At 44.0% G+C, this 15,784-nt stretch overlaps 1 protein-coding gene across 2 annotated transcripts in view; it reads left to right on the top strand.

The window, feature by feature from the left end:
- The window catches only part of ORC3 (origin recognition complex subunit 3), a 111,613-nt gene that overhangs the window by 4,236 nt on the left and 91,593 nt on the right, over positions 1-15,784 (top strand). For both annotated transcript variants that reach the window (XM_088471907.1, XM_088471916.1), the window contains exons 3-5: positions 486-540; positions 7,056-7,153; positions 14,708-14,852. In XM_088471907.1, the coding sequence (XP_088328033.1) occupies positions 486-540; positions 7,056-7,153; positions 14,708-14,852 (298 nt within the window). The remainder of the gene's footprint in view (positions 1-485; positions 541-7,055; positions 7,154-14,707; positions 14,853-15,784) is intronic.

Genomic DNA, 15,784 nt, shown 5'->3' with positions numbered 1-15,784 from the left:
GCAGCAGCAAGTGTTTACATATTAGCAAGCGGATCTGAATGAGCTCCAGAGCGCGCACCCGTGGGGTCGTACATCGCACCCCCAGATCTTACTGCAGGTTCAGTCGATCTGGAGATGCAATGTGCGATCCCATACAGCATTATGCGGGTGGGGGAGGGGGGAGCCGGCATAGCGGGCAGTCGGCAACCCGATCGCACCGTGTCTGGGGACCGCCCGATATGTCGGACGTCGGATCCCCCATCGCATCGCACGGTGCGCATCGCACGGTGCATATTGCACCGTGTATGGCCAGCTTTATAGTGGTGACACTTGTTTCTCTTACATTCGAATTGCTGTTGGTATGTTGCCCATCACTGTTTTAGGTCAATTATTAAAGTCAGTTTTTAGCAAGTGGCCATTTTCTTCCTCCAGTTGCTGTTTGAGCAATCCACCACTGTATTATAACTTTTGTTTTCATCAATTGTTTAATGTATATGTAATTTTAGGGCTGTTTTGTGTTCAAGCCAAGTGCAAAGAAGAAAAAGATTTCTCATACAGCAGGTGAGTGTATATTACTGATACACTGATTTCATGTTCACATGGAATTAATATTTCAAAATGTATTGTGACACAGTTAGGTTAGGGGGTCCCTCTCCTGGGTAGAGGACTCCTTCCTTACACACACACACAGCAGCAGGGAAGCAGCACACCAGTCTGGATGCAAGTACAAGCTGGTCGGCGCCAGTCTTTATTGTACAATGTCAGAAATAACACAAAGAAAACATAAACGTAAATCCTAGCTCTGTCGGGGCACTAACTTCACAGGTAGTTCCCTCACTACCAGAACCTGGCAGGGCCTAATGCCCTCGCCAGCAACAAAGCACAGCACAGTACTCACAGATAGGTTTTCCAAGTGTCTCTGAGCAAACTCCCTGTCTGCTCTCCCAGGTGAGACAATCAGCCCTCAACACACTAGGCTTATATTGGCCACTCTCAGGTGGAAACCCTAACAACTTGTTACCAGGCTGCGAGAATCAAAACCTGCAGTGGCCGTGGGTGGAGCCCCCCCTCTCCTCTCACCCACAACCCCCAGGTCCCAAACCGGCTTTTCAAAAAGCCGGAACTCAAGCCTGCTACACTGCAGACTTTCTCCTGGGGATTTTAAACACATTGGACAGGAATCTGGGATAAATGTCCCTGCCACAGACCACTTTACCGGTGATCCTATCACACATCCCCCCCCCTTTGTTTCGACCTATGGGGCGGAACAACTGAAGCCCCCAAACAATGAACGCGTGACAACGCGTGTGCTTTAAACAACAGGCCCCCTGGCCTGTGTTCCACCGAAAATTTTAAAGTTTGTAACGCCCACTTTATGGCCAACGCCTCCTTCTCCACTGTGGCACCGGGTAGGCATCGAATTTTGGAACACTGTTCAACTTTCGGAAGTCATTGCAGAAACGCACACTCCCGTCGGGCTTTGGAATCAACACAATGGGACTTGACCATTCACTATGTGATACTTCAATAACCCCTAACTCTAGCATATTTTTAATTTCTTTCGACACCGATGCTCTTGGTGCTTCTGGTAACCTATAGGGCTTTAGATTAACTTTAACCCCTGGGTCAGTGATGATGTCATGTTTAACGACCGAGGTTTTCCCAGGTACGTCAGAGAACAGCACCCTATTTCTAACCAGAAACTCCTTGACCTCTCGTTGTTGAATTGCCGACAGGGTTTTTGCCACTGTCACTTCGGGAACTAAGGGCCCTGGACTTACTGGAGGGGCTCGGACGGCCGACAGTACCGTTCTATCTTTCCAGGGCTTTAACAGATTTATACGGTATATCTGTTCCGGCTTTCTTTTCCCCGGCTGGTAAACTTTGTAATTGACCTATCCCACTCTTTCTAAGATTTCAAAGGGCCCTTGCCATTTAGCCAAAAGTTTATTTTCCACAATGGGAACCAACACTAACACTCTGTCCCCAGGAGCAAAGCTGCGTAACCGAGCATTGCAGTTGTATACCCTCTGCTGTGCCTGTTGAGCCTGTTTCAGGTGCGCTCTCACTATTGGCACCTCTATAATAGGCAATTCAACTAGTGGTCCCTTAAAACGTGGTCTGGGAGCATGATACTGACACTCAGGGCAGGATGCGCAAAAGTCAGATACCTCTTTATGAAGCCCGGGCCAGAAAAACCTCTGCATTATTCGCTCAGTGGTTTTCTCTACCCCTAGATGACCTGCCGTTATATGACCATGGGCCAGATCCAACACTGTTCTTCTGTAGGCTTTGGGAACTATTAGTTGTTCCACAACATCTTCCCCCTTCTTAGTCACCTGATATAACAAATCCTGACACATTACCATGTGGGGATAGGACAAAGGACTATCAGGGTCTACGGGTTTACCATCAACTACTTTTACATTCTCCCTGGCTTTTACCAAAGTAGGGTCATTCAACTGCTCCCCGGCAAAGACCTCTCTTCTGACCTCTAAAATCAGGCAGATGATCCACTGGCCCAACAACACTTCCCACCTCAATGGGAGGCACATCAGTTGGCGGGCCACCGTCACGCTCCGCATTCTCTAGTTCGCCAACCATAGTAGGAAAAGGGAATAACTCTGACTCAGAAGAAACTCCCTCCTCCACTATATCGACAACCTTCTCAAGTGGACCGGGGTTGTTCACTTCTGGAACAAAACGGCTTTCCCACAATTTCCAGAAGTGAGCAAAGTCTCTCCCCAATATTGCATCGTACATCAGACCATGCACCAAACCCACAGAAACTATAGCAGAGCCACATGGTGTCTCGATGTTCACCTCGGCAGTAACATAATATCAATTATCCCCATGTATGCAGGTCACACCAACAGTTTTCCCCTTATGCCTCAAGGGGTTCACCAGCTCAGCTTTTATAAGTGTCACCAAGCTACCAGAGTCTAACAGTGCCTCTACTCGGTTGCCATCTACAGTAAGTACACACATGTGCTTATCAGTCTCAGCCTGCCGATCAGCCGTACAGGCTGTCTGTGCAAAGAAAGACCCCCTGCGGTAGACATGAGCAGTATCACATTGCATAGGTTCAGTTGTAAGTGAACAATTAGCGGAAATATGGCCGAAGTCACCACACCGGAAACACTGAATCATATTTCAGGTTGAGTCTCCCATATCCAAAATGCTCGGGACCAGGGGTATTTTGGATATCGGATTATTCCGTATTTTGGAATATTTGCATACTATAATGAAATATCTTGGGTATAGGACCCAAAACTAAACACAGAATGCATTTATGTTCTATATACACCTTATACACACAGCCTGCAGCTCATTTTATACAATATTTTTTATAATTTTGAGCATCAAAAAAAGTTTGTGTACATACATGAAATTCATTTATGTTTCATATACACATTATACACACAGCCTGAAGGTTATTGTATACTGTATTTTAATGAATTTGTGCTTTAAAACAAGTTTGTGTACATTGAACCATCAGAAAGCAAAGGTTTCACATTCTCAGTCATACTAAAAATATTCCGTAATTCGGAATATTCCGTATTTCGGAATATTTGGATATGGGAGACTCAACCTGTAATGTCTAGTCGTTTACGGGGCAAGAACCTTCCTGGCCTGGCAGGCCTGTCTCCAGGTTCTACACCCTCAGTCTTAGGTACATTCCACCGCCCAGCACCCTTCTCCCCTGGAACAGTCTTACCAGTGTCTGTGGGAGTTCGCCGGTGCGCCATCGGGGCTTGGTGGGGCATACTCCTCAGCTCCTCAGCCGCCACGTACCTCTCCACTAGCTCGACCAACTGGTCCGCGGACTTAGGGTCTGCATGGCTCACCCACTTGCGCAGAGTCGCGGGTAATGATCGCAGGTACCGGTCCATCACGACCCTTTCCACGATCTGTGGTCCCGTTAGCGTCTCGGGCTGTAGCCATTTTGAGGACAGATGGACGAGGTCATGCATCTGTGAACGTGGAGGCTTGTTCATATGGAACTCCCAGCGGTGGACCCGTTGGGCATGAACAAATGTGGTGACTCCCAAGCGAGTTAGGATCTCCTGTTTTAGTTTTTTATAGTCATTGGCATCAGCCAGGCATAAGTCGAAATATGCTTTTTGTGGCTCCCCAGACAAAAAAGGTGCCACCAGACTTGCCCACTGCTCCTGGGGCCAACTCTCCCTTTCGGCCGTTCTTTCAAATGCGGCGAGATAGGCCTCCACATCATCGCCCGAAGTCATCTTTTGGAGAAAGTGACTGGCTCGTATGGAGTGAGTGGTGGTGGGAGGACCAGTATTAACATCTCTGGGCCGGGCGACCAGGTGCTGTACCACCTCTTTTATGGCCTGGCTGTTTTCCGCTAAGGCCTGGCGGGTTTCCTCGATGGCGACCTGTTGTTGCCTGGCGGATTCCTGCTAAAGTTTGTTAGTCTCCTGCTGAGCTGCTGTTGCTTCCTGCAGAGCCCTGGTAGATTCCTGCTGAGCTGCTGTAGCTTGGAGCAAGGCCTTAATAATATCCTCCATTTTGTCCTGGGGTGTAGGTTGGAAGCTGAACCTTGCCTCTCTGAGCATTGGCTGACGCCTCCTCTATGGGACTCCAAGGACACAGTGTTATTTCCACACTCACAAATTGGGTGTCTGTCCCTTTAATTTTTAAACGGAAAGTTTTCCTCTCGCTGCAACTTCAGTGTGTGTGGGTGCCCGCATTCTCCACCATATTGTGACACAGTTAGGTTAGGGGGTCCCTCTCCTGGGTAGACACACACACACGTCTGGATGCAAGTACAAGCTGGTCGGCGCCAGTCTTTATTGTACAATGTCAGAAATAACACAAAGAAAACATAAACGTAAATCCTAGCCCTGTCGGGGCACTAACTTCACAGGTAGTTCCCTCACTACCAGAACCTGGCAGGGCCTAATGCCCTCGCCAGCAGCAAAGCACAGCACAGCACAGTACTCACAGATAGGTTTTCCAAGTATCTCTGAGCAAACTCCCTGTCTGCTCTCCCAGGTGAGACAATCAGCCCTCAACACACTAGGCTTATATTGGCCACTCTCAGGTGGAAACCCTAACAACCTGTTACCAGGCTGCGAGAACCAAAACCTGGAGTGGCCGTGGGTGGAGCCCTCCCTCTCCTCTCGCCCACAACCCCCAGGTCCCAAACTGGCTATTCAAAAAGCCGGAACTCAAGCCTGCTACACTGCAGACTTTCTCCTGGGGATTTTAAACACATAGGACAGGAATCTGGGATAAATGTCCCTGCCACAGACCACTTTACCAGTGATCCTATCACAGTATCCTAATTATAACAAGGTTTATCTTGATTTTATTTGCCTCTTTCAGTAAAACATAAGCAAGGTTGCTTGGGTATACTATACAAAAAAATTTGTTATCCTTGTCTTTACACATGATATAATATAAGCTGAAAAGCTGGGTACACACCTAAAAGCTATATCTGCAGATCGACTGATCTGCATATGATGGTTATTCATAAACACTGAACAACCATCATCAGGCCGCGGGTCCTGCTGGCCAGGGGTCACGTCGCGCCCCCCTCCCCGTGGCCGTTGCAGCAAGTGTATGAGCGTACGGCTGACCGACTGTACACACAGCACGGTGTGTAGATGTATCATCTGTACACACTGGCCGCCGCAAATACGAGAATTTCGGCCTGGGCGCTGCACCCAGACATATCATCTGTACACACTGGCCACCGCACCCACGATATATCGCCCAAGTGTGTAACCACAATAACTGAATTAAGTTATTTAAAAAGTAAGCCACACATATAAGTATAAAGCTGCATACACACACAACGATTTTGTTACCAACGATTTTATGAACGATTTTTATGAACGATTTTCTGTCAGATTATTTGTCAGATTTTTTAAAGTGTAATGAACGATTTTTATGAACTACAAACGATTTTTGCATATTCCCTTAATGATAATCGTTCAGTTGACAAGTCTGACTGAACTACAAACGTGAACGCGCATGAACGATAATCGTTAATCATTTGACTCAGAAAGTGAACGTTTTTTTCAAACGATTATCGTTAAATTATATCGTTTAACGATTATCGGTCAAAAAATCGTTGTGTGTGTATGCAGCTTTAGAATTTAAATAACACTAGGGACCTGATCCAAATAGCCGCTGAAATAGCTTCCGGCGGCTTTGCGCGTTATTTCACGGTCGGGCTGTTTCTGCTCACAGCCTATAGATGTACAAGCAGAATCTGTATAGATGAAGAGAAGGTGCGTACACACTGGGCAATTAAAGTGGACGACTTAACGATATCCTTATCGTTCTGTCCTCCACTATATCGTCCATTTTTAACAAAAACGATGAACGATAACATCGCGCGTTCCCGCGGATTGTTCGTCATTATCGTTCATCGGGTTAACATGCTGGCCAACCTGGCGATGTCGTCAGGTTGCTGCATGTTATGGAATGGGGGAGAGAGTAGTGATATCGTTCAGCGGGTGTGCTCAATGTCATGAACAACATTAAGCACAGCCTGCCGGGGACACACTAGACGATATCGCTCAGGGAGCATATCGTCTAGTGCAGTGATTCCCAACCTCGGTCCTCAAGGCACACTAACAGTCCTGGTTTTAGTGATATCCATGCTTAAGCACAGATGGTTAAATCAAAATAACTGAGGTACTAATTAAGTCACCTGTGCTCCAATATGGCTATCCTTAAAACCTGGACTGTTAGTGTGCCTTGAGGACCGTGGTTGGGAACCCCTTGTCTAGTGTGTATGCTCCTAAAGTCTAATTGAATTTGACCCTAGAGGTATGATGTCACAGTAAGTTTTGCAGCAGCACCCTGCACGTATGCCTGCAAGAGGTTTGTTCACATTCTCAATAATACAGTACTTGCACATATGTAGCTAAAAGGATTTTTAAGCTGTCGATGCTCTTCACATATTGTATTTGGATACATATTGTTCTACAATATCACATAGTATTTGCCTAAATTCACACGACAAACAGTTCCACTGTCTGAGATGTAACTTTTCACTTATTTAAGTATTGAAATATAATTGCCTTTTCTTTTTCTTCCAGCTAACTATTTTAATGAAGGTCTTAAGGATCCAGAAGATGGCAAAGAGCGTTTTGAGAGCTGCCAGTTGCTATGGCAGCAGATGAAATCCCAGACAGAGGTCAGTGAGTTCCATTATCACTTATAGGGTATTAAGAGTGTTCTTGGTAAACCTTTCACTTTCCCTCAACCTTTCTGAATGCAAAGAAGAAGCTGCCCCTAATCAGAATGTGACAAGCAGCATGCTTTCTGTCAATTTTAAACTTACCCTAAATTACAGCTTTAGTAACTTTATAATTTACCTAATGTAAACATTTCCAAGCAGCCCTCATTGAACGTATCGAGAAGAAAAAAAATCTGAAAGATGCAGTTTCATGAGCAACAAGGACAGTATGCAGTATGCAGAATACATTTAACTTGTTCCAGCTAATGTCTAATTTGTTAGATTGGGGCAATTATAACTAGTGTATCCATGTGAAGACTGCATGCTCTGTCCCTTATAGCTTGGGGCAATTATAACTAGTGTACCCATGTGAAGACTGCATGCCCCGTCCCTAATAGCTTGGGGCAATTATAACTAGTGTACCCATGTGAAGACTGCACCCCCAGTCCCTAATAGCTTAGATTTAGGCAAATATAACTAGTGTTCTCATGTGCGGTAAGTGCCTAATAGGTTAGGTTGGGTCAATTATAACTAATGGACCCTTGTGAATATTGTACACCCAGGGCCTGATTCAGAGCCGCCCGCTCTGAATCAGGGTGTTTTTTTTTCCCAGCCCGCTCGCAAAGCAGTGGGTGACCACCCACAGCTTGTGCGAGCGACCAGGAGTCCGTCGCGGTTATCGCGACCATCAGGCTTGCGACGAGACCCTCTGGTAGGGTCTCTGCTCCCGTAAGCCTGAGTGGACTTCCTGCTCTAATAGACGCCTGCACAAACGCCCCCCCTCCCCGCCTACAAAACGGGGCGAGCTGTCACTCACCATCGACAGCTACCCCGTCTTGTAGCGACTGAGCTGCAGTCGCAGGACGGCTCTCGCGCATGCACATGCCGGAGGCGGCGCATGCGCAGTGGGGAACCATTTACCCGCTTGCAAGCGGGTCTGAATCAGGCCCCCGGTCAGTAATAGGTTAGTGCCATCATAACTAGTATATCCATGTGAAGACTGCACTCCCAGTCTCTATTAGGTTAGATTGGGGCACTTATCACTACTATACCCATGTGAATACTGCACACCCAGGGCCATATTTATCAATATTATTTTTACAAAGTTTTTTTGAAAAATGGTGTTTTCACAGCCTTTTCACATTATTTTAGTATCACATAAATGTATTACAGGGCAATTAGAGTAGTTTTCATGAAAAGCTAGACTATGCCCTTTAACTTGCATTTATTTAGTATGTACTGTAGATCGCATTTCCCACTACAAGTATAGGAACTGCAATCTGCCTGAGATTAACTAAAAATATATTGTGAAAAAATACCAGGGGAAGCCCTGTGATAAAAACGTCACCTGGAGATGGTGTTATCCATTGTTTCCCATGGTTCCTGCTCTGCTCTAACAGGCAGAGCAGAGCCGGGAGCCGGCCCCCTGTGATCAGCTGTGACAAGCTGATCACTGGAAAAAAAATAGTTACAAAAAAAAACCCACTTACCTGCATCCAGAGACCGGTGATCGGTGTTTCGGTGATGTCCTCTGGGGCTCCGGTCAGCTGGTCTCCCGGCTCCTGCAATGTGACCCCGGTCAGCTGCTGCATAGAGGAACACAGTGCAGGAGACCAGTTAACCGGAGCATCGATCACTGAGGTAAGTGTAAGTGAAGGGGTCATGGGGGGGATTGGCGAGTGGGCGTTGCATGCATGGACACCTTCTCGATTTATTTTTTGCGAAAAATACAGTAAGAAGACTTAGGAGGGGATTCGCAGGGACAGAGCTTTACCGCAAGGGATATTTGATAAATTCCTTTAAAATTTCCTAAATTATCAAAATGCTAAAAATTCACACCACAGCCACATTTAAAATACAGATCGTAGTAAATAGGGCCCCCATTCCCTTATAGGTTAGGGTGGGAAATTATAACTAATGTACCCATTGAAGACTGCACACCTGATGCCTAATAATAGGTGAGGGCAGTGGTTCCCAAACTGTGCGCTGTGGCACTCTGGGGTGCCTCCGGACACTTGCAGGGGTGCCTCAGGTTGGTGGTCCAGCACCAAATCAAATTATTATAGCCAATGTAATATAAATATGTGGACAAACAGAAGTGTAAACCTGTCCTCCACCACATAACTGAACCTATGGATGACACGTAAGCACAATTTACTTAGCTTTACTACTTTACTTATTTTTGTCTGACTTTCTCAATAACAAACTTAAACTTAGGGGTGCCGTGAAAACTATGCTGATATTCTAGGGCGCCGTGAGTCAAAAAAGTTTGGGTACCACTGGGTTAGGGCAAGAGTGGCAACTAGTATATATGCTCTTCCCAGCCAAATGTTGGCGATTCTCTTCTGATATGATTCTGTTCAAAATGGCTGTGCATGCAGTGTTCCTGGATGTTACATATTATTTTGAAAAATGTTGTCACCTCTTCCCCAAGTTATCATACTTTTAAATCCATGTTGTCTGTCCTTTACCCCATAACCGAGAGGTTCTCAAACTCGCTCCTCAAGGCACAAACAGTCCATGTTTTAAGGTATCCATGCTTGACCACAGGTGACTTAAGTAGTACCTTGTTGGGTTTTTTTTTTTTTTTTTTGTTCCTTGCTTTTATTTGTACATGCAGTTTCCTGATTTAATCTCATATGTCTGAAGCAAATATTCTATTTTGATAATTTAATAGCATATTATAATATATGAACTCGCAAAGTGTTACCCAGAATTATATACCTTTTAATCATTAGGACAATTTCATTTCAATAAAACATTGCACACCCGATGTACTAAAGTAAACGTGTATTTATATAATCAAATCAATGCTCATAAAGCCCACATACATAAAGTATATCATAAAACAGTATTTAAACTTCACAATATTAGTCAGAATACAATATAAGATAAACATAGATGATGAGAGAGAGAGCTAATTGGGGGATGGGATGTGTGGGGGATGGGATGGCACATGTGCTATATCCAAACCGGGATGTAGTCAGGAAGCCAACGGTCTAAATCCCGACTGCCAGCTTCCCGACTGTCAAATCCCAGCAAGGTACTAAAGACAGGCGCTGAAAACTCGACGCCTGTAATTAGACCTACGCCGGAAGACCGACGCCCTGCATACCGAACAAAGGCAAACTGGGTGCGGACAGCCGCGGGGAGGAGAGTTAGGTTTTAGGGCTCACAGGGGGAATTAGGGCTATGCACCCCCCCCCCCAGGAGGGTTAGGTTTAGGCTAGGGGAAGGGGGGGTTAGGGTTAGAGGCACCCCCCCCCCCCCCCCCCGGAGACTTAGGGTTAGGCTGCGGGGATGGGGAGGTTAGGGGGTAGAATAGGGTTAGTCAATACTTACCTTTTGATGATCAGGATTTTCACCCCTGCTGGGCTGCCGATGTCGGGATTTGAACCGCCGACCGGCGGCAATATCTACTACACACATCCAATCCTCGTGGCACAAAGATAAACTCCCATGATGCTATAGCTCTGTAATACCAACGTAATGCATCCAGTAATTCACATATCTATCCATCCACCTCCTTCATTACACCACATAATCAGACATTTCTAGCAATACTATTATAAATATGCAAACTGGATATTGTATGCCGATTGTTAACAAAACATGATATTTGGGAAAATAAACTTCAATGCTCTTTCGCAATACGATACCTATTAGTGAGATGTGGAGCTCACCTCACCTTTAAGCTATTTTTGGTAAAAGGGACACCATTCTCACACACCACAACTGTATGATATTTGCAGGCAAACATGGCATTATATAGTATTCCAATATCTAATACAGCCAGCTATCATTAGGCCGGGCTGTTGTTTAGTACATGGTTAAATGGGCGGAGGGGGAGAGAAGCACATGAGATTCCTTTGTTTAAACCACATGGAATCGGCCATTTTAAGAAACTACCAACGCCATTCCAAATTCATCTCTAACGATAACAAACCTATTTGAACTATGCAATCGCATCCATCCCTAGTATCACATTATACACACAACCATTATTGTATCAAGTACATGGTTCAAAGCCTTACACCAAAGGGAAGAGCACATGGAATCTATTGTTTAAACCACATGTGGGCATGCCATTTTAACAATATACAGCAAACAGTATATAGTGCTTATGGGCCTATTACAATATCTGTGTATATGAACAAAGATTCTACTATAAATTAATTTCCTGCATTAGTATGCAAATGTGATATTAATGTACACACTCTATAACATACCTCAATCAATTTAATTTAACCACCTGTGCTCAATATGAATATCTGTAAAACCAGAACTGTGGGAGTGTCTTGAGGACTGCATTTGGGAACCTCTGCTATAACCTTTTCGTTAATGACTGTTAGAGACTAGCAAGTTTTATGAACAATGATTATAATATTGCTTAAGGGCTAATGCATATTCTAATGTATTCTTTCCTTCTCCTGTTGTACCTTTTTTCTCATAACAATATAGGCCAGAAAACTCAACAGATAATGTTTTCCACTGATGGCAGCCATAAAAATGCACAGACATTAGTTTTCTTACAGGATTTTTAAAAATCCAGATATATGTAGTCAAGAGGGTAAATTTACTAACGTGAAAGTTTTTAGAAGTGGAGATGTTGCCCACAGCAACCAATCAGATTCTAGCTATTATCTTATAGAAGGTGCTAGTTAAATGTTAAGTAGAATCTGATTGGTTGCTATGGGCAAAAACTCATCTTCTATAAGCTTTCACTTTAGTAAATTTACACCTAGCTCTTTTTTTTTTTTTTTTTTTTATTTAAATGAAATCTGAGGATGAGTCTATATATACAGGTTGAATCTCCCATATCCAAAATGCTTGGGACCAGGGGTATTTTAGATAACGGAATATTCCGTATTGCATACCATAATGAAATATCTTGGGAATGGGACCCCAATATACACACAGAATGCATTTATGTGTTATAGACACCTAATACACACAGCCTGCAGGTAATTTTATACAATATTTTCAATAATTTTGTGGCTCAAGCAAAGTTTGTGTACAGAAATAAAATTCATTTATGTTTCATATACACCTTATACACACAGCCTGAAGGTAATTTTATACAATATTTTTAATAATTTGTGCCTTAGTCAATATTTGTGTACATTGAACCATCAAAAATCAAAGGTTTCATTATCTCAGTCATGGCAAGATTATTCAGTATTTTGGAATATTCCCTATTTTGGAATATTTGGATATGGGAGACTCAACCTGTATATGCATAATATGCAATTTCAATCTGTAGTTAGCAAGTGGTTTCAATTGAGAAAACAAAACATGATTAATAAACTTTTTGTACTATTTATTATGGGACCACATCTTAAGGCCCCCATACACGGGGCGATTTTTCACACGATTTGGCTGTTTGACTTATCGTAACGACCAATCGTGTGAAAAGTAGTGTTTTCAGACATGATTACGATGCAATGCAAGTCCCCGCAGTCGGGTATAGGTATCGTAGATCTGATGGTTTTGTACAAAGATTTCAAAGGAACAGTGCAATGTGACACATCTTAATACATCGGATCGTATGGTCGTTTGTACAATCGTACCTTTTCTAAATACAAATCGTACAGAGGGCCTAATTCAGACCCGCTCGCGAGCGCTGAGCGCTCGCAAGCGGGTCGATGGTGCCCTAATGCGCATGCGCACGACGGAGGGAGCTCCGTCGTGCGCATGCGCGAGACCCGCATAGCGACAGCCAAGCTGTCGCTATGGGTCTCGCACCAAAGGGGGCGTGCTGATAGAGCCAAAAGCACTCCTGGGCTTGCGGCAGCGAGACCTTACCACAGGGTCTCGTCGTAAGCCCAATGGTCGCGACCATCTTTTTGGCCGTTCGCATAAGCTGTGGGTGGTCACCCACAGCTATGCGAGCGGCCAGTAGGCCGCTCCATTTTTAGGTAGGAGGGCCCTGATTCAGAGCGAGCGCTCTGGTCAGAGCGTCCGGCTCTGAATCAGGCCCAGAATGTGAAGGGAAGAATTTTCAAGGGAATCATATGCGAGATCGGATCTGATACAAATAGCCCTGTGTATGGGCACCTTTTACAGGGGCTGAATTAAATGCAGAGTCTGTCATCCTTCCTATTTGGTTTCTCTTTGAAACAGCTTGTCCAATCTCTGACTTTAAAATCATCCAGTAACCTCATGACTCCTTGCTACTTTGTTTACTTCATGACAGAAACATTGTTTGAGCTGCAGATTCGGTCAGCTACAATCAAAGTTACCAAATCAGCCTTTTAAACGTGAAATGAAATATATATTTGTAGCCGCTACTGCATCCACTGTAAATTTATTGCCATATCTTCTATTCTACTCCTGCATTGACTGTATAAACCTAATAATCACCATGACAAATACCATGCCACAGCCACTGTAAATCCATAAACCACCCTCTGCATTATTTATTTATCTGTTCTGTAGCCAATACTGTATTCGCTATATACATATCCACTGTATGCCTCTGAACACTTATATAAACACTATTGCATATTAAACTATTTCTTTACATGTCTAAGTCAAAGGGGTATATTTACTAAGGTGCGGGTTTTTAGAAGTGGTTTTGTTGCCCATAGCAACAAATAAGATTCTACTTAACATTTATCTAGCACCTTCTAGAAGGTAATAGATAGAATCTGATTGGTTGCTATGGGCAACAAAACCACTTCTAAAAACCCACACCTTAGTAAATATACTCCAAAGTAGCATTATTATTTTTACTGGAAGATTTTATCTGCACATTTTTGCTTCATATACTCTGGTTTTGTCAATATGTTGCTTGTTCCCTCAGAAAAACACAGAAAATAATGTTTGGAATGTTCTATGTAGTAACATTATTCAGTTTAATGGGAAATGGAATCAGAAATCAGTATGATTAGGGCTCATTAGAGTTTAGAAACTTTTTTTTTTTGCTTTAACTCTCCTGTTCACCAGGTGGAAAAAATCAACATGACGAACTATGTGGGGTATTTCACACCCAATGCTATACTTCACCATAAGTATACTAATTTAGTACAATAGTAATTCCGACTGTCATAACATCGATTCTTCTTGTGAAATCATTGACATCTTCACTAAAAATATTATCTACCTGATTCCAGTGATTAATACTGTATCCAGTAGTAGGCAACCTGTGGGACACCAGATGCTGTGGAACTACACATACCAGCAGGGCATGCTGGTATGTGTGGCTCCACAGCATCTGGAGTACCACAGTTTGCCTAACCAGATATAATAAAACGCCATGTATGTGTCACAACGAAGGAACCTTCAAGTAGTTGTGCTATGCATTTACTTTGTCAAAAATTTTTTTGTTCATAGTGATAGTAAGATATGCAGACACTAACATAGGGCCTTACAGGAATATTAGTTGTACTGTCATCCTGGCACAGGAGATGTGCTCATTATCGTCACCTAATGAGCTTTAATATCTTCCACACAACACTTGTTAATTGATATTATTGTGCCCTTACAACATTTTTTTTTGTCTACTTTCAGCAACTGCAAGAAGAACTGAACAAAAAGCTTTTTGACAATCTAGAATGCTTTTTAAAAAAATCTCACTCAGATTTTCATGACAAAAAGAACGACTGGAGTTGCAGAGTAAGGTCTAGTGAAATCCCTACGGCAGCTCTTCTTCTTGGTAAGTTTCAGATATCCTATATTCATGTTTTAAATTATATATTCCTCAAGTTAAAAGCACATTTTGCACATTGGTAAACACACCATTAAAAAAGGAACTCTACTCAAAATCATTTTTCTTTCTAGACAAACTAATCTGGGTTGAAGTCTGGTGGGGATCCTTTTCCTGATACCCTGGGGGTCCTTTTCCTGATACCCTGTGTATATCTTACAATTGCTGCTTGAACTAAATCAGGAGACAAATCTGCCCCCTACTGAAAACTCCATAATATGCCTCTATTGGGACAGATGAGATAACCTCATTATTGGATACTTGCAGGGTTTATTTTACATATTGACATTATCAAATGATTCAAGCTTTAGGCCCTGATTCAGAGCCGGACGCTCTGACCAGAGCGCTCGCTCTGAATCAGGGCCCACCTCCATTAAAATGGAGCGTCCTCCTGGACGCTTGTATAACTGTGGGTCACCACCCACAGCATATACGAGCGTGCAAAAAGATGGTCGCGATGGTCTTAACCATCGCGACCATCGGAACTGCGAGTGAAAGCCTGTGGTTGGGTTTCCCAACCGCAAGGCCAGGAGTGATTTTGGCTCTATCAGAGCCAAAATCACTCCCACTGACATCACTAGTGATGTCAGTGGGGCTGGCTTCAGACAGTAGGCGGTTCCTTGGGAACGCCTCCGTCTGGCAGGCACGCCCACCAAAGGGGGCGTGCTGTCAGTCACCATCGACAGCATGCCCCCTTTGATGAGACACTCCGAGCGAAGGAAAGTCCTTCGCTCGCCGGGTCTCGCGTATGCGCACGACGGAGCTCCCTCCGTCGTGCGCATGCGCAGTGGGGAACATCGACCCACTTGCGAGCGTACTGCCGCTCGCGAGTGGGTCTGAATGACCCCCTTAGTTTCCTCCTGAATGTCTGTATAAATGTA

The sequence above is a fragment of the Taudactylus pleione genome, unplaced genomic scaffold, assembly GCF_031769625.1.
Source record: "Taudactylus pleione unplaced genomic scaffold, aTauple2 ptg000015l, whole genome shotgun sequence".
In the NCBI taxonomy this organism is placed as follows: Eukaryota; Metazoa; Chordata; class Amphibia; order Anura; family Myobatrachidae; genus Taudactylus; species Taudactylus pleione.
The sequence above is the reverse complement of the archived record's forward strand: the minus strand, read 5'-3'. Positions and strand labels throughout refer to the sequence as shown.